This window comes from Cyprinus carpio, chromosome A8 (assembly GCF_018340385.1).
Source record: "Cyprinus carpio isolate SPL01 chromosome A8, ASM1834038v1, whole genome shotgun sequence".
Classification (NCBI taxonomy): Eukaryota; Metazoa; Chordata; class Actinopteri; order Cypriniformes; family Cyprinidae; genus Cyprinus; species Cyprinus carpio.
This window is the reverse complement of record NC_056579.1, coordinates 25,492,212-25,512,236: the sequence shown is the minus strand read 5'-3', so window position 1 is coordinate 25,512,236 and position 20,025 is coordinate 25,492,212. Positions and strand designations below refer to the sequence as shown.

Genomic DNA, 20,025 nt, shown 5'->3' with positions numbered 1-20,025 from the left:
GCTAGCTCGTGCAGCACTGTCAGAATACATGCAATTTGTGCGTTTAGTAAAAAACAACATGAACAGTTTTAATTGCTTCCACATTGCCGGCATGTTTGTTGCATTATAGAGAGTGCGCATCTCTCACTCTACGCTGGTTGCTATTTGATCACGTCACCAAAGTGTCATTGTTCCATACAATTTATTTCACCTATCCGGCCGAACACCGAAACAGCTTTTTTTTTTTTTGCTTTTTTTGGCTGAATAATTTTGGTTGCCAAACATTCAGTGAATCCCTAACCCTAACTACTTCCATACATTTTTGCATATGTTTTTTTTTTTTCAAACATTTTCTCATAAAAATACTTTTAAAATATACTTTTTTTTGTATGTGTGAAAAGTAAATGACAAGAATTAAAAGGCATTTATCAGTGATACAACATAAATTCTGCCAATGAATGGCTAGTACAAATTATAACTGGAAATGCACTATTATTTATTTAATAAATAAGGTACAAAAGAAAAAACTCTGAACTAATGCTGTAAACCAGGGCTATTCAGTTATCTTCATTTGAGGGCCGGATTATCGAATTGAAAACTTTATTATCTAGTTTACTATTACTATTTAGTTGTATTTCATACAGCACAAGCAACACAACACAGGCAACGCAAACCTGTTCTTAATTTGAAATATATTACTCATTAGAACATGCAGAAACTTAGAAATATATTTTTCTATTAAGATGTTTATTTTGTTAAGGAAAAATGTACCGGAAAAGTGTAAAGAATTCAAAAACATGGTGTTTGTAATGTTCTGGCCATAAAGAGTAGTTTAAAACCACAAGTTACTTTACTTCTACAACTTTAACTTTGGAGGAAAAATCTGCCTTTAAAGTTGAAAAAAAAAAAAGACATTTATCGTGATGATTATTATGAAAAAAAAAAATTTTTTATATACTTTTTTTTTTTTTTTTTGGCCGTATCGCCCAGCCCTATTATATACTTTATAATAGCAAACATTGTAATAAGACAAACTCAGATAACCGTATATTGTTGTAGTCATGAATCAATTAAAAACAATGAAACAATTAAAACATTCAGATCATCCATCAACCCATAAACCGCTAAAGGGATTTCTTGATTTCGAGGCGTATTTGTAGTTTCTGCACGAGCGCGCATCTGGGCTTCAGATGGAGATTTACTGCTGATCACAGAACCGTGCTTCACTGAAAGACTCGCATCAAAATCACAGCTTCTGCCTAATCGTGATTTATCACCTTTGTGGTTTAATTTTGATTAATTGTGAAGCCCTAGTTACAATGTAGTAGTTCAAGAAACTTAAAACATTGCAATTTTAAGAAGTGTAGACTGATGTGGGAAAAATGTAATTATTCTTTAAATAAAGTTAGTTAATTAAACATTGTGTTGCCCAGTTTTACTCAAATTAATAAAACACGGAGGTGAGCATATATCAGTAATCTGTCCTTATCTTAAGAATCTATGTGTCTTTGTCTTTTTCATATCACCCCACCCCACACCACCCTCCATTAACTCCTTCTAACACCTGACCCCATCTCACTCTACTGCCACTTCACTCCACTACCTTAACAAACAATAAAAATCAATACAAATATCCATCAAATATCCAACACCCATCTGCAGTGAATGCTTTTCTGTCATTAATTGGATAAAAAAAAAGTGTAAATTCAAAGCTATGAAAACATAGTGAGTGTCTGTGTAGGCTGTGATATACATTATGTGGAAAAAAATGGGTTAAATTATAAACATTACATTCTAAAACAACAACCAACAACAAAACAACTAGCCTTTATTTTGACTGGTACAAGATAAGAGGAACACGCATTCTGAACATAAATTATAAACCAGTTCACAAACAGATACAAGTGTCGTCAGAGGTACTTCAAGACTGTTTTAACATCGCTGACTGGAATATGTTTAAGCAGGCTGCCACTTACAATTACACCACAGACCTCCAAGAGTCCTCAGAGACTGTCACTGCCTACACCACATTCCAAATTATTATGCAAGTGATATATCAATATGATTTTGGTACAATAAAGAGTCAGACTTTTGTTTGTGTGGTTTTTCACGTCTTTTTAGATAACTGGTATCAATCTCAGACGGATTTGGTCAATAGTTTGAGGTCTTCTGAGGTGAATGGAAACCCTACTTAAAGAGGTTGTTCCAAATTATCAAGAAAGTCACAGTTCTCATGAAATATGGTGAGGGAGAAAGATCTTTCTGAAGATTAAAAAAGTATGAAAAAATGCAATGTCTTGCAAAAGGCATCAAAACAAACAATATTTCGCGAAAAGCTAATAGAAATTACTGAACTGTCAAAATAATCTTGAGTGACTTAGAGCACAGAAGATCTTGGTCAGATAAAGATTTATTAAGGAAAGTTTCTGTCAAACAAATGAACTGTATTTTAATGGCAGCTGTAATAAAGCCACACAGGAGACAGTACTCCAGGAGGATAGCCCATCGTTTCATTGACAGCAGAGACACTCCAAGTCATGCACCGCATCAAGTCTGCCCCCCCCACTGGGACCCCTTACAGTTTGCATATTGGTCCAACCGCTCGACAGATGATGCCATCGCCACTGCCGTCCACTCAGCACTCAAAAAAGACTTGTATGTCAGAATGCTGTTCATAGACTTCAGTTCAGCATTCATTCACAAACTGGTCCAGCTGGGGCTCAACACTTCGCTGTGCAACTGGCTGTTGGACTTTCTGACTGGAAGACCTCAAGCAGTACGGGTCGGCAGCAACACATCCAGCACCATCACACTGAACACTGGGGCCCCCCAAGGATGTGTGCTGAGCCCCCTCCTCTTCCTTCTGCTGACCCACGACTGTATCTACAGGGGCGAGGTGAGCCGCCTGGCCGGGTGGTGCAGTGACAACAATCTCTCTCTGAACGTGGAGAAGACGAAGGAGATTGTTGTTGACTTCAGGAGAGTGCACACTCAGCATGCTCCTCTGACCATCAAGGGTGCGACTGTGAAGAGAGTGAGCAGCACCAAGTTCCTGGGTGTGCACATCACAGAGGACTGACAACACCGCAGCACTGGCCAAGAAAGCACAGCAGCGTCTCTGCTTCCTCTGCAAACTGAGAAGAGCTAGAGTCCCGGGCCCCATCATGTGCACCTTCTGCAGAGGCCCCATCGAGAGCATCCTGACGAGCTGCATCACTGTGTGGTATGGCACCTGCAACACGTCCTGCCACAAGACCCTTTAACGCATAGTGAGAACATCATAGAAGACCACCCCCATCCCCCCCAGGACATTTATGGACCCCGTCTCACCCGCAAAGCCCTCTGCATCGCAGGTGATCCCACTCACCCGTCACACAGCTTCTTTAGTTACTGCCATCAGGGAGGACCAGCAGACTGAAGGACAGCTTCATCCATCAGGCAGTCAGGAAGCTTTACTCCCTCCCGACTTTGCGTTATCTTGCCCCCCTTCTGCCCCATGCACCACTGAACTCTGACCCTTAGACCCCCCCCCCCCCCCCACCCAAACCCTCACAGTTTAAATAAAGATCTGCTCTCTGAGCTTTTTGTCGCTTTAATCAGACTGATAACCTCTTTTGCACTACAATTATTATATCTGCACTGTTTGTTTTTTTCACTGGTTTGCACTCTATCTGCCATGTGCCTTATGCTACTTTATTTATCTTTTTTTTTTAATACATGTCCCTATTTGTATATTTGTATAGTTGTATTTTATATATATTTAATCTGTATTCATCTGTATTTTTTACGTTCTATTGTTAGTGTTAGTGTTATCTGTATGCACCAAGGGTCTGAGAGTAACGCAAATTCAGTTCTCTGTATCTATGTGCTGTACATGTAGAAGAACTGACAATGAAGCAGACTTTGACTAATTATATCATGTCTAGCTTATTACAACCATTTCAGTCTTTCAATCTTTAAAAAAGGTTTCTTGTGCTATTTGTATGCAGTGGTTTAGGAAGCAGTGAGATTTGATGTGAAAACAGACCCAGATCTGCATGGAGCACACATAGTTTAAAGTGAATTTGCTGCAAGTGGTCTACTTTTCAGTATCAAGACAGTATGACTTATATTAAAAAAATAAATCTTTTGAATTGCTGAAATGACTTGGGCAAGTTGCATACCCATTCTGCAGTGCGAGCGACATGGGCACATTATAAACGCTTGGAGAGTAGGCAGCTCTGTTTATAATTGGAGCACATATCTATTTTTGTTGCGTTGCGTCACGGCACTCGCTCTGAGTATACGCATGTTACAGTCGACGCACTTTCTCTTGCCGTGCACACCAGAATGATCTGACGTGTTCACTAGCAGCTCAATCCTCCATTCAGACTGAGGTGGGACACATTTAGGAACACCTGAGAAAAAAAAATCTAGGTTAGGGATTAGGGGTGGACATTTTTCTAAATATATTTGGGCGCAAAAAAAAAATCAAATATGAATGAGAAAGATGTTATTTTTTTTAATAATCAAGTTTTTGTCACAATTTCCAACAAGCTTATGATTAGGCATTATACACAACAGTGTTCTACAACAACATTACGTTATATATGAAGCTTTTCTTTTAGTTGAAATCATGTGTAAACAAAAATATACAGAACAAAATAAAGAACAAAAGCATTCAAGCTCAAGCAGAGGAAATGGAAAAATAAAGCAGACCATGCCAATTCCAGTACAGATTGTCCATACACTTGAGTCGGCCAATGTTTGTCGTGTTAATATTGTCTTATATCATGTTAAAGGGAGGGCAGCTGTGGCCTATTGGTTAGAGAGTTAGACTTGTAACCAGAAGGTCGCAGGTTCGAGTCTCGGTGCTGGCAGGAGTTGTAGGTGGGAGGGAGTTAATGAACAGCGCTCTCTTCCACCCTCAATACCTATGGCTGAAGTGCCCTTGAGCAAGGCACTGAACCCTCAGTTGCTCCCCGGGCGCTGGATATAGCTGCCCACTGCTCCGGGTGTGTGTGTGTTCACTGCTGTGTGTGTGCACTTGGATGGGTTAAATGCAGAGCACCAATTCAGAGTATGGGTTACCATACTTGACAAATGTCACGACTTTCACTTTCACTTAATGTTGAGAAAAACAATAATATCAACATGAAATCACAGACGTTCCAGAGACACAAAGATAACAAAGTAATTTATTAAATTTATTTCCCTCTGCATATTTTTACCCTGATGAGGGCAATGTTTTCTTATTTATTCTTCTTTAATGTAAAATTCTTCATTTTAAATGTATAAATGTGTTACTTTTATTTAAACAATGCTAAAATGTAGAATAATAAGACACATCGGGCTGTTACCTATCAAATGAAATCAATATGCATCTTTGCACTGCACAGGTGGCACAGAAACTGAAGTGGCATTTAGATGTATTTGCTCAGACTGTTTAATGCAGCTCAGAAATGACATCAAGGCATTTATATTGCAATTACAGTTGCATAAAAAAGTTATTAATGTATTAAATATGTAATTATATAGAGTTTACTGGTATTTTGGTTCTGATGTGTGAATGATATTTTACTGGTAAAAAAGACAGAACACCTTTGCTTGTGTGAAGAGCACATTTGTGTATTTAAAAAACATTCTTGTAATTTTACTGTTATTTACCGAGAGTAGTGAGTGAAAAGGGCTATCAAATACACAAAAATACAATGTTCTGGAATCTCTTTGTATTATACAAATATTCATGAGCTTCAGTCGGGTCACTCACACTGGTCACTCAATATTTTTTCACAGTTGTACTTATTTGCGTAATTTTTTGATCACTGATGCATCTGAAACGGTGGCAGTATAGAGCCTTGCCTGGGTTTATGCTGGAGTATATGATGTGAATTTGCTTGGTGATTTGTGAAGCCTCCAAGTCATAGCTCATGTTCAGTTTAGAAGTTTAACGCGACCTGAAGCAGATAGGAAATCAACATTTCCATTCAGAAATGTCACAGCATGAAGTGTGTGATCACACTGCTCTTAACTACCTCGTGGAAAACACCTTCCCGAGATCATCACAAACGCTCTCAGGCCTGAACGCTTGTGTTCTGCTGATGGGAACTCAAACACATACGGTGATCATGTTCAGTTATGATGCGGTCTATCACTGCTGTCTGAAGCTGCTCACTTTGGTTTTGCAGCGGTTGTGTCAGAGATCATGACAAACAGATTTTATCTGCTGCAGTGTAGAGCGCTCAGGATCAGGCAGGAAGGAGTTAACGGCCTGCAGCTCGTGCTCACCCCTGTGGGTCAGCCCTTCTCGAACAAGCTAACACCAAATTAATAAACCACAACAGAAACATTTCATCATTTAATATATTAAAATCATAAACCTGCTCACCTTCTGTACTGCACCGATTTAGCTGCTCCCTGCACACACGGTAAAGTCATTTTCAGCATGACTCTGTTTTGCTTTATCACGTTTTAAGGAGAGATTTTCTTCTTTCTTAAACTGCTAAATGTGGATAAGGCATTGTGTATGCATGCATTATGAACATGAACGGTATGAATTTCATTAAAGCCACTTTGAAATTCTTCAAAATAAGAAATAAGACTTCCCTAATCAGTAAAACAAAGATATATATATATATATCAACAGGAAAAACGTCAACACAGGAAAGAAGACTGTGCTTGTCAAGTCATTTCATGTGGTCTTCAGGCTAATATGCTGTAAAATTATGGTTTGTTTTTGAGGCCCTACTAAATGTTTCAATGCATTAGCTGTCAGGAACTTCTTCCAGTCACATTTCCTTCCTGTCCACTACAGAAGTCCACCCTTCAGTTTTTTTAAATGTGAGCCTGTGAACACCTGTTCACCCAAACTTTATTCAAATATTATACACAAAAGTACTGCACCTTTATCTAATACGTCTTCATCTCACTCACTTTTTTTACATGTGAAATGACTTTAATTAATAAAGAAATCCGCTAAATATACAGCCACATCTTCATCCGTTAGGGTCCAAGCATGTGTGGAGGTCAGCAAAATATCAAAGATGTTGTGAATACAGTGACAGATTTCTTGATTGCAGTTGTAGGTGATATTTTCACTCCGTAATAGAAGCTGCATCTGAGGTTGCATTTTGGTGCATTTACACAGACTGTTTAATGCAGCTCATTAACGGCAATTGCATTAATAATACAGTGAGATTAATGTTTTTAGAATTTTTAATAATGGAAAGTCACTTAAAGGGGGCATTAACACACAGTTTCACCCAATCTCATGTTAATCTTGAGTACCTATAAAGTAGTACTGCATCCTTCATATCTCCAAAAAGTCTAGTTTTATCATATTTAAAAAGAAAGATACAGCTTTACGATTCTCTCCAGAAAAAGCCGAGCTCTTGGAGGCGCTGTGGGCGGAGCTAAAGAGTGACGAGCACTTGAGCACCAAATGCCAACAAAACAGACATTTGATGCTGTTTCACTTACCGTCTGCAGTTCTGAATCATGTCCGGATCTTTTATAGCTGGGTCTGCTCCATCTTTCAGTATCAAAACATGTGCAAATCCAGTGTCGAACTGGGCCTTGTTTATAAAAAGTTTGTCAACAACCACACTTGTGAAACTGCCCCGGAAAAACAAACTGTATCCACGGTTTACATAACGCTGGATCTTTAGGAAGCTGAACAAAGTTATTTCCCTTACAACCAAAAACACATTTCTTTGGATAAATTCTTCCCGAGCGAGTCCCGTGCAGCGCTGCCGGCATACAAAACTCACTTAATCTCGCTATCTCTCACTCGTCCACACGTCCGCATTTGCCATTATCCAGGGAGAAATGCCCATATAAGGAGTTCCACCCTCGTCTAACCAACAAAGAAAAAAAAAAAAAAAAAAAAACCCGAAACAACCATGAACCCAGAATTAAGACACATGGCACAGAAATACTCCGTTGTACCCCCCTTAAATGATATTTTAAATATGAAACTATGGCAGCAACTCATTGTCTTAATGATTGAGGCATTGAGTCAATCATTCAACATATTTGTTCAAATGTAATGAAGCAATTGAGTGGTTCATTGAATCATTTACATGGATTCATTCAGAAATGCTTATGTCTCTGAAAATTGTTTGATTTATGTCTCAGTTGTTGAACTCAGTTCTTGTAACTATATTAATCCAAATATTTACACGTTAGGAAATTTGCTGGAAATAAAAGCAGTTGAATTTGAGAGGGGTCATGCTTTGCTGGTTAGGTCATATTCACCGTACATGTGAATGACTACAATGTTTTTTTAAAGTTATACTGCAGACAGATTGGGTTTGCCGTGTTGTTTATTTTGATGGTGGATGCGTGTAGTTTTAGAGAGAGCAGTGCTGTTGAGGTGAAGGTAAAGCCGTATATTGATGCGGCCGCTGACCCTGTATTAGCAATATTAACATGACATTTTATCAGCTGGATTATGTGCGGCTTAAACCGCATCTCTGCGTCTAAACGTGGAGCCAGCCAATCAGCCGCTGTCGTTCTGGTGAGGTGTTTATCCAGTGTAGATCCATTCAGAAGGTCTTTGGCCATTGGAGGCACGGGAGCTGTGTCTAGAAATACAGAATCCAGGTAAGACTCTACTTTCCTCTAGAAATAAGACTGCACACCTGAGGGAATGGTAATTTGAGGTCTGGACAGGAACTGTGACCTTAATCATGCAGCATAGGACTTCTAATGGCTTTTCATCTTCAGATGGACATTGTGTGGTGACTAGAGCTAGTTGTGCTGAATTAGATGAGATGTTACTACAGTAGCCTTTCTGTTGGAGTGTGTCAGTGCAGCAGGATCACACAAAGATTCACACTAGATACTAAAGTTGGTCAGATTTCATGTTCTTGTTCATTTTGACGTGCGACGCGAGTGAAAGTGTCGGCAGTGGATTTGGGTCAGCAGGAGAGTTCATCAGCAGATTTGGTGTTAACCGGATTTGTGCGGACGCGCTGAATCAACTGTGTCCCTGGATTACAGGAGTGACATTGAGAACGGGACGAGGTCCATGTCTGTGTCCACTCGCACTTTCCTCTGCTCCCTCTGATCACCGAACCAACTCTTGACCCATTTAATTCAAGCTTTTACCTCTGGATTTCTTTCTTTCGGTGAAGTACAGAAAGGGTACAGTATGTTTTTGCCATGGCTTTTAATTGTTTAAATGGGTAGGGCAAGGCATTGTACCTGTTTGAAGAAAAATATTATGTGTGTGTTGCCATTTTAGATGGGATATTTATTTCGAAGAAGAAAAAAAGTGTTTCTACTAATTTAATTTATTTTTAAATGCAGCAGTGTGACTACATATCTGGAAGTAAACCACAATATTTACCTGCCTGTAGTTTTAACTAAAATATTTTAATAACTGAAATATATATCTGATCGTATCGGAGTGATAAAAATTAGTTGTTGGAGCAAAGTTTGTTTAAATGAGACTCTATTGATGCTCATACTGACAAGTCAGAGTTAAGGTCGTGAAACCAGTCTTAAACTTTCTTTAGTGAGCGTAATGGACCAATAAAAATAAAAATTTTAATTTAATTTGCATTTGCATTCGCATTGACCCTGTATGTGAATACAGCTTATTCCAGGGTTTTAACAGAAAGCAGCTTTCTGAAACGTCACATAGAGGTGAACAGCGCTTTACTTGCACTGTTTAAGCGATTAACAGAAAGTGGGTTTACATGTGGGTTTCTGTCAGAGCACTGTTCACACCAGCACAAATGTTTTGTGCATGCAGTTTGTCTGTTCACACTAGGGATGTGTGCAACGACTAATTTCATGAACATTTAAATGGAAGATAAGAATCGAATAAACCCCCGGAAGGCAGTCTCGAATTTAAACAGTCAGCTCCTAAATTGAATGTTGCTAGAAATAGGTCCTGTAACATGTAGCGCGAGTACTTGGCTCACGTAGCACATGCATTATTTGGATTAAAACAAACAATATAGGGGCATTCACTATAAACAACATTTATTTTAAACGTCAAGCATGCACCACTTTAAAGCGAAAGTGAAACTAGCAGCCTGTGTGTGTCTGTCCTTCTGCACCAATACAGATGTGTTTAGCTTGCTTGACGATAATTGAATTGTATGTCGCAGAACGTTTCAGATAATTAAAAAAATAACTTACATTTCAGAATATATCTATATATATATACATCGATGTTAGAAGGTTTATGTTAAACGAGTGGTTGCCTGTTAAATTAAAGATGAAATATGATTAGAGCAATTATTTAAGAGAATTCTGTTCATTATGATATTGATGTAGCAGCTGCTCATAACAAAGAAGACAACAACATAACTCTTATACTCCAACTCGAAATAAAACCAAAATAAAACTCACCTAGTATAACAGGCATTAACAGAACTGTTATATGCCAGTTTGATATAAAACCTATACAGAACTTTCCTGTTTTCTTCCAAGTCAAAATACCCTTCAGCTTGCTCGTCATTTGAGACGACATTCGGACATTTATTTCTCGGAGCCTGCTGCGAGTGACACAAAGAAAACCAACACGTAAGTGCTGAGGTCAAATTCAGTTCATTTAACAATCTAACAATAGCATGGCAGTGATTTAAATGGAGCCTTGTAATAATATAAAGCAAAATAAAATGACACCTAAATAAATAAACAAATAGAATGAATGGCTGGTATTTCCACGTCAACTAGCAGCAGCAGTATTGCTTGGTCCACTGGTCTTGCACATGATTTTTGGCTGTGATGTTTTTCAAAGAAAACCCAATACAAGGCTACAGAAACGAGAGTTTACGGTTTCTGCTATTTACAGCTGCTTAGCAAAATAATAAGTTTGTCAGCACCACCAAGTCGTAGTTTTATGTGGCTGCAGCAGCTCTGGGCACGTGAGTGAAAGCACCGATCTCATTGGTTGGCCAGATTCTTCACAGTGTGATAGAAAAGAGATTAGATCACCTCTCTGCAGAAAAGGTTTGCGTCGGACTAAACAGATTAACAACAATTCATTTTTACATTCAAATGTTTATCGCACCAAACTTTTGAGCAGGTCTTTACAGGTGTTTGAAGCGTGGATGTGTGTGGAAGACCAACAAACTGCACGTATACAGAGGTTAAGAGGACATCGCTAATGCGAACAACTCTTTAGTGTCTGGAAAAAACAACAACTGGTGTTGCTTAGTTATAGATCAGCATCAGAGTCCCTACAAATAGATGGTGAATGCTCAGTGTATGATTCCCGCTGTGTAGGTGGAAGTAGATTCGATCAAACGAAGATCTAATTCACTGTTACTGTAATGTGATTAGCTGCTCTCGGCTGTCGCGTGAAGCGCTTGTGTAGCCGTGTGCTGTGCTGCCGGGAGGCGTGCAGTAATGCTGATCTTTAGCACAGGCTCGCTGCACAACACTGTTGCTAAGCAACTGCTTCACGGGTTGACAAGAACACAGGCGGCGAGAGAGACTCAAACACATAAAACCATTAGTGTTGGAAATTAAAACTCTCGCTGTGTCCAATGGTAACGGCACTCTAACTATAGCGCTGTCTGATGTCAGCTGTGTTTGTGCACACACACACACACACAGCAGTGCTGGGATATCTGTGTGTTGTGTTAGTGACCAGCTGGAAGCACTATACTGGTGTCCACCGCACTCCGATCCTGCAGGTTTGTAACGGGGCGATCACATCAGATGTGTTCTGGGCCAACAGTTCATGCAAAACTGTGCCCAGAATACAGGCCTGTAGCTGGTGTGTCGGTGATGGACATGCTGCTCAAAGCAGAGGCTCTGAAATGTGGTGCTGAAAAATGTTTTGATGACAGTCCAGCAAATTGAAACCATCTCCAGGAGGATGCGTCTGTTTAAATGCTACACGATGTGCACTTGTGGTTTTGTTTAATAATATGCAACCAATAGAGTGATGATATCTGTGTGTTTTTCAGATCAGTGCGAGCGCCAGTGAGCGGACGGAGTGAAGCCCATCGCCTAGCAGAAGAAAATGAGCGAACTCGACCAGTTACGCCAGGAGGCTGAACAGCTGAAAAACCAGATCAGAGTCAGTCGTTTCACACACACACCATCACACACACACTTTCTTGACATTCAGTACACATTAGGATACCACATGCTCCCACATGACACATAACTGGCACTGGAACCTGCAGAAAGTGCTCTGGAGAGAGACTCGAGGTGAATTCAGCTTTTGCGCCCTCTAAGGGCCCAGCTGAGCTTGTGCTGTAGGTGACCCGTTTATTCATATTCATAAGCTGTTCTGATTTTGCTCCAACACTCAAATTGTTTTCTGATTAAAGTAACACAGATGTTCTTGAAAATCAATATTGAAGTGACTGTGCATTGACCAACAGTACAGAAAACTAGAAAAAATGACCATTTTATATTTAAGCGCTTTTATTCAATGTGACTTGCATTGTAAGCCGTTCATTGGGAACTGAACCCATGGCCTTGGCGTTGTTATCGCCAACACTCTGCCATCTGAGCTCATGTTTTGGCTCAGTTTGTGGAGGTTGATTGGACCGTGGTGTTAACAAAAGTTCATGAGGATTTTTGCTCTGTATCCTGACCATGCACGATTACAAGGTTTGTTGGATTCGATTAGGTTTTTCTCTGCTGTCAAAACAGACCTGCAACCCACGAGTTGAGAGCCCCTTTCTGAAGTGTTCATACAATATTGTCAACAAAAGAATGGCCATATCTGATTTTATCAGCACAGCCCTGCACATTCAATCATTAAAGCTACTCCCTCACTAATTTGTTTTACTCGAACATTGACGTGCAGTGTCATAACCAGTTTTCATCATAACTGTGACAAAGGACAAGAGTTTTAACCAGGCTCTCTGAACTATTTCAGTCATGTGATGCCGTATAGCCTCAACCACAGGAAAAGCTCACTGGCACATAAACTACAGAGCTTACAGAGCTTTCTTGATGGTGTGCCTGGTTATGACACTTCTTTAGCATTTCTGACCTACGAGACCGATTCTGTATGTATTTGTGGACTTATCTGTGTTTTTCTTCTCAAGGATGCACGGAAAGCATGTGCGGATGCCACCCTCTCTCAGGTAGGACTCGTTCAACAGCAAACCTCCGTCACAAATAAACAATTCTCAGATCATGTTGTGTTTGGATGGAGTTTCGATTGGTGTATTTTGAACTTGATTTTGTTCTCGTGTGTTTCTGGCAGATCACAGCCAATATTGAGCCTGTGGGGCGGATTCAGATGCGCACTAGACGGACACTGAGGGGACACTTGGCAAAGATCTACGCCATGCACTGGGGCACTGACTCAAGGTGATAAACTCGTACAGCTGTGAGGAGTTGTGTTGTGATGTCCAGCAGGCTGATGGTCTTCAGCCACATGCACGCAGTATGTGATTGGCTCAGCAAAGATCACTTTATAGGCTACACAACAGTTTTGTCTCTGAGTCTGCGATCACACAAAAAACATGTCTGGAGCACATTTACAGCAAAATCAAAAGAAAACTTTTTTTCCATGAAGAAAATTAAATTCTCTACCGAAAGACCATAAAGATTTTTTTTCATTGTGACATTTACGTTCCTCCTAAATTCACATCGGTGGGAGAAGGAAATATGCGCTGGAAAAACTCTCAAGCAGGGTGTTCGACAAAATATATTAATAATGAAAACAGAAAAAAGTCGACACACCTAGGCTCCAAAAACAGACTATCACATTAAATGTTAGTACTTCTGGAGCCTAGGTGTGCTAACTTTTTCTGTTTTCAATAGGAAATATGCTACCATGAACTTTAAGAACTGTATTTATTTTGGTTATTGTACTACAGTAGTGAGAGGGGTTTTTTATAGTAATATTGTTTTTTCCCTGGACATGCCCTGGCTGGCATTCCTAGATTGCCTAAAATGTCTGGCTTTTGGCCACGATTGGTTAATGATGTGCAGTGCCTGCTACTACTACTAAACTACTGTTCAGTCCCTACCTTCAGTAAGTTCAAATACAATAAGAAACCAAGCCACAACCTGGACCTTTTGGGTCATTTAGAAATCCCGGCCAGGACATGTCCAGGAAAAAGAGGACGTGTGGTCACCTTAGACAGTACTGAAAATTGGAGGTAAATGTGCTTAATTGTTTTGAGAGTGTGCAGAAGCTCTTACTGGTTTTAATAATATCCATCATGACAGGAGGTCAAATCACAAAAGTCACTGTAGCCTCTCCTCCTGGACATTCATTAAAAAGAAAACGATAGCTTGTGGATTCACACTGGATGTGAAGCGGCGTGTCGTGCAGGGATGGAAATTAACTTTTTTGTCCACCGGCCACTGTGGCTGGAGGATTTCAAAATCTACCAGCCACTCAATGTTTTTACCAGCCACTTTCTTGGCAATGTGTAACTGCATGTGAAAATTAATAACAAGATACAATACTTAAGCAGTTTAATCTCAAATGAAATACTGACATTTTCAGTGATGCTCAAAAATGCTGCCTATCTAGGGGCTTACTAGTTTTGAAACAGAACTCTTCCTCATTCTCTCAACTCCGGAGCCCAGGATGATACATGCACTACTTTTTTAATGCACAGAAAGATTTTTGTGACATTCTAAACAGTTTTCGTATGCATTAATAATGTTTTATTTAATTCCAAAGGAAAGGATTCACCAGTATAAGTGTTATTTTATTTATTTATTTATTTTTTTTTGTGGTTGAGGGAACACATGGGGAAAAGTCCCGTAGAAAGAAATCTCGGTCGCAAACTTTTACGAAAAACGAACGGACAGGTTTTTAATGCATGCTTTTTATTGTTCGTCACGCCAGAGCTGTCAAAGTGTAGCGATACAATGTTGTTTCTACAAACAAAAATGAACAGCGTAACAACTTACTAGCCACAGAGCTAACTTTTGAAGACTGGAAATAAAATGCATCCCCCGGACATCAGTTATTAGACACCGATAATACTGTTTGTTAGTTTGCTTATTATGCCATTAAAAACAATAAGATAAACACAAACTGTCCATATAATCTAAAATGTTGCAGAATGCTGGAGGAGAATGAACTTACCGGGGTTTGACAGAGACGTGACAGTATGCGGAAATTTGTGCGCGATAACAAATTCAACTCTTCACACGATCTTGTATATCATGAACGCGTGCTATAAAACGTACTGTAAATAACCAACAAATATATCACTCCGCCAGCAGCACACCGGCCGGGTAAAACAGCTGTACTGGAACAACGCCGCCGTTTCGAGCCCGGTTTACACCCCTTTCTCCACGGAGCGGCTTCGGATGATATTACACTTTATTGCGTGTTGTACACACACCAGGGATGGAAATTAACTTTTTTGTCCACCGTCCGGGTGAAACAGTATGCTATTTTTATTCACCCGGCCGGTAGGTGAAGCGAGTTTACCCGGTACTCACGGTCAATGAATCCTGAATCTGTAAACCCAAGCCAAAAGCCTAAAAGGTGTCATGCCTCGGATGTCTCACACTGAACGTGTCGCTCTGTTCTCACGGTCAATGAAGTCTGAAGCTGTAAATCTGACCACTAGTGTACAGGCTAAAATCATTGTTAATGTCATGGACATCTATGTGAGCGGCGTGGCAGGGTCTTGAACGGCGTAGTTGAGCACCAATACTTCAACGAATCGCACCAAATTAAATCAAATTAAATAAAATACAGAGTGTAATATATCAGTGGCATCCTGTCCAAATGTTAAGGTGGCCTGATTTAACCCCAGCGTCTGTGTTTCTGTAGTTCAGTGCCTGCGATCTTCATTCTGCCTCTGCAGATGAGCTGCTGCTGCTGCTATTTCTGTCGGCCTTAACTTTGTGTGAAGCTGTAACTACCGAGAACGTTTATAATTACACAATGTTCAGCTCAATCACTGTACACGCTTGTCCTTGAGCGAGACACGTATCAGGACGCTTTCAGTCGCTTCTCTCAGAAAGAGAGGAATTTAATGCTCATTTCTATTTTCATTTTAAATTCCCTTATTTTATTGGCAAAATCATGGATTATCTAAAGAGGTGCCATCTTTCCACTCCTGATACGAGGCTCCCGTTCACCGTACCGTATCAGACCAACCAGAGCTTAGTTTGACCTCAGCACTAGATCTACTGCCGGGATGACATCAGTCAGCTTGATGAAGAAGAGTCTGCATGAGAATTTGCGTCTTTAATATTTTTAATATTTAAGAAACCTTTAATAAACATGTCTCTTGAGGTTGTTGTATTGTAAATATTCAATGTTTCTGCACCTGCACATGATACCGAACAACAACCTTAATCAAATCTACCATATATTAATATCATGTGAACAAATCCTTCTTATATAATAATATCATCCATCTATAACACTACAACATAATCTCAAATTTGTAGTCCGTCTTTATGCAAAGCATGCCCTACATCTGCGTACAGCATGTTTTATATAGATTTTATGATCATCAGACTTCTCTCAGGCAGTTTTCTTAACACAATGATGTTCAGAATGAGTTGAAATTGCCCTCATTGTTCTCAGTGTCTTTATTTCCCGCCCCATCACTGAAAACAAACTACCTGTTACAGCTACACAACAAACAAAACAAATTATAAAGCAAAACAAATACTACAAACAATGAAAACGTAAATACAAACACAACATTTAAAAACTATTATTACATGTTAAATAACTTATTTGTCTGGATTCTCTCAATTCATTTAATGAGGTACATCATGTGATGCTTTTTAAGCTGTATGAACAAGAGAAGTGTTACATTACATACATACAGTACAGGTCAAAAGTTTGGAAACATTGCTATTTTTAATGTTTTTGAAAGAAGTTTCTTCTGCTCATCAAGCCTGCATTTATTTGATCAAAAATACAGAAAAAAATGTAATTGTGTGATATATTATTACAATTTAAAATAATTGTTTTTAAATTTATTATACTTTAAATTATCATTTATTTCTGTGACGCAAAGCTGAATTTTTAGGATCATTATCACATGATCCTTTAGAAATCATTCTAATATGATGATTCATTATCAAAGTTGGAAACAGTTCTGCTGCTTAATATTTTTTCAGAACATGTGATACTTTTTTAGGATACTTTGATGAATAAAAAGTAAAAAAAAAAAAAAAAAGCTTTGTTTTTAAAATATAAATATTTTGTAATAACAATATACACTACTGGTCAGTAATTTGGGGTCAGTAATTGTTTTTTTTCTTTTTTTTTTAAATAAAATCAATACTTTTATTCAGCAAGGATGTGTTAAATTGATAAAAAGTAAAACCAAATAAAAAACAAAAATATTAGACAGCAGAACTGTAATCTTTTTTTTTTTTTTTTTTTTTTTTTTAATAAATGCAGTTCTTTTTAAACTTTTTATTCATCAAATATATTAGACAGCAGAACTGTTTCCAACACTCATAATAAATCAGAATATTAGAATGATTTCTAAATGATCATGTGATAGACTGGATGTTACATGTGACACTGAAGGCTGGAGTAATGATGCTGAAAATTCAGCTTTGCATCACAGGAATAAATTATTTTTTTAAAGTATATTCAAATAGAAAACTATTATTTTAAGTTGTAATAATATTTCACAATATTACTGTTTTTTCTGTATTTTTGATCAAATAAATGCAGGCTTGATGAGCAGAAGAGACTTCTTTCAAAAACATTAAAAATAGTAATGTTTCCAAACTTTTGGTCTGTACTGTATATAAATATATATAATATTTAATATTTGAAAATATTTGAAAACCAAAAAAACAATTGTATGTAACAAACAAATGGCATGTCTGTTAGTTTCAGATTTGATCCCGAAACTTTGCAGTGTGTAGCATTAAAACTCTTTATTCAAAGTGTGTATGAGTTACGCACTGATAGCTCCCTTTATGATCACTAAAGCTGTCAATCACTCCAGTTCAGAGCACGCTCACTGAGCTCTTGCAAAAACGCCCGTATGATCATTATAGATGCATGTAAGTATTGTAATCAGCGATGTTTCATAACAATGCATGGATGTTTTGCATGTAGTATACAGTTATGGGCAGTTTTTGCATTGCATTGATGGCACCTCTGGAAAACACACGTGAAATCTGATCTCATTATTTGACGATTGTGCAATGATACAAGTACAGCCAGCAAACCTGTTTTTATATTCTTATAAATCTTTTCATCTGTCAACTGTATAAGCTTCAGGTTAATACAGATTCAACATTAGTAGCGCATGTGTCATACAAAAAAAACTACTAAACCGTGTTGATGTGTAGGTGCACGCTATTCCGCTGCGCTCCTCGTGGGTGATGACCTGCGCCTATGCGCCGTCTGGAAACTATGTGGCCTGTGGAGGCTTGGATAACATTTGCTCCATCTACAACCTGAAGACCCGCGAGGGGAACGTGCGCGTCAGCCGTGAACTGGCCGGACACACAGGTAACTGTTTTCACTTAAGCGTTTGTGTCTTGGGAGTGAATCTGGAGTGAGTTCCGCTCTGGTTCCTGCTGTTTAACTGCTGTGTTCACACAGGCTACCTGTCCTGCTGCCGCTTCCTGGACGATAACCAGATTGTCACCAGCTCAGGCGACACCAGCTGGTGAGTTTGGGTACTGCCTCAGCGGCGTTCTCACTGATAACATACACTTAACCTAGAGGTTGGAACTCTGTCTGTGTGAAACTTTGCTTTTGAATTGTGCGTTGTTTTTAAATGAACACAACTGTTTTTAATGTTGTAGCGTTAAGTCATTTCCTTGAGCACTGGATCAGGTCTGTTAATTACGAGATCATCATTTTTATACAGGTTCTCTAAACAGGAACATTTTTACGGATAACTCTATTTGAGTAAAAAAAATTACCAGCATCACTTACGAATATTGTTGGCTCTTTGACAGTTTTTTTGTTTCTCTCTTCTAAGTTGATTTGGGTATGAGTCTGCTAAATGCAGAAATGTACCAATTTTGTGTTTGTCTTGCAGTGCTCTGTGGGATATCGAGACCGGGCAGCAGACGACCACATTCGCAGGTCACACCGGTGATGTAATGTCACTGTCTCTGGCCCCGGATACACGTCTGTTCGTGTCGGGCGCCTGTGACGCCTCTGCTAAGCTCTGGGACGTCAGAGAAGGCATGTGCAGGCAAACTTTCACCGGCCACGAGTCCGACATCAACGCCATCTGTGTAAGCCGTGCACTCCGTAAACATGCCCTCGCTTACATACACACGTGCATTGTATGTATAAGTCGGGTAACCTCGCTGTGTCCTCTCAGTTCTTCCCCAACGGAAATGCATTTGCCACGGGCTCGGACGACGCCACCTGCAGGCTGTTTGACCTGCGTGCCGATCAGGAGCTGATGGTTTACTCTCACGACAACATCATCTGTGGGATCACCTCCGTGGCCTTTTCCAAAAGCGGACGCCTGCTGCTCGCCGGCTACGACGATTTCAACTGCAACGTGTGGGATGCTCTTAAAGCGGACCGCGCAGGTCAGTGTGAAAGAGATACTCTGCAGTCATGTTGATGCATGGGTAACTTACCTGAAACTTGATGAAGACGAAGCCAGTGCTTTGGTGTGATCAAACACACCAGAACAAACTAATCTCCGTCTAAATTTGGTCAGGGTTGGTACCAGGCTGTGCCCAAAAAAGAAATCCTGTCCACCTTATATTTAACATAAGAGGCTGCTGGTGTCATGCACTTCCAGTTATTTTAGCTGTACATTTTGTCTGTTTAGTGAACTGTGCGATTCTTGTAGTTGTTTACCTTCAGCGGCTCATGAAGGAAGTCTCACACCCTTATTGTGTGTCTATTCTGTACGTCCCGTTTACTCTGTTTCTGCAAATGATATATATGCATGATAGTGTTTTATTAACATCCTTTTATTGCAAATGAAATAATGAATTTCATTTTATTTTGAATGAATGTCAACAGATGGGACAAAAACATGAGATGCATGTCACTGCAAGAGGTTCAGTATAAAGTGACGTGTGCATGTTTGTGTGTTTGCAGGGGTTTTGGCGGGTCACGATAACCGCGTCAGCTGCTTGGGTGTAACTGACGAAGTTACCTCAATATCTACAATCAAATCCGAAAGTTAA

General features: G+C 39.3%; 1 protein-coding gene across 1 annotated transcript in view; it reads left to right on the top strand.

Moving 5' to 3' along the window:
- The window catches only part of gnb1a (guanine nucleotide binding protein (G protein), beta polypeptide 1a), a 36,604-nt gene extending 16,579 nt beyond the window's left edge, over window positions 1–20,025 (top strand). The window contains exons 2-10 of the mRNA XM_042761455.1: window positions 11,892–12,004; window positions 12,990–13,028; window positions 13,151–13,257; window positions 13,306–13,333; window positions 18,205–18,367; window positions 18,461–18,527; window positions 18,906–19,107; window positions 19,197–19,413; window positions 19,937–20,025. Of these exons, the coding sequence (XP_042617389.1) occupies window positions 11,948–12,004; window positions 12,990–13,028; window positions 13,151–13,257; window positions 13,306–13,333; window positions 18,205–18,367; window positions 18,461–18,527; window positions 18,906–19,107; window positions 19,197–19,413; window positions 19,937–20,025 (969 nt within the window). The 5' untranslated portion in view covers window positions 11,892–11,947. The remainder of the gene's footprint in view (window positions 1–11,891; window positions 12,005–12,989; window positions 13,029–13,150; window positions 13,258–13,305; window positions 13,334–18,204; window positions 18,368–18,460; window positions 18,528–18,905; window positions 19,108–19,196; window positions 19,414–19,936) is intronic.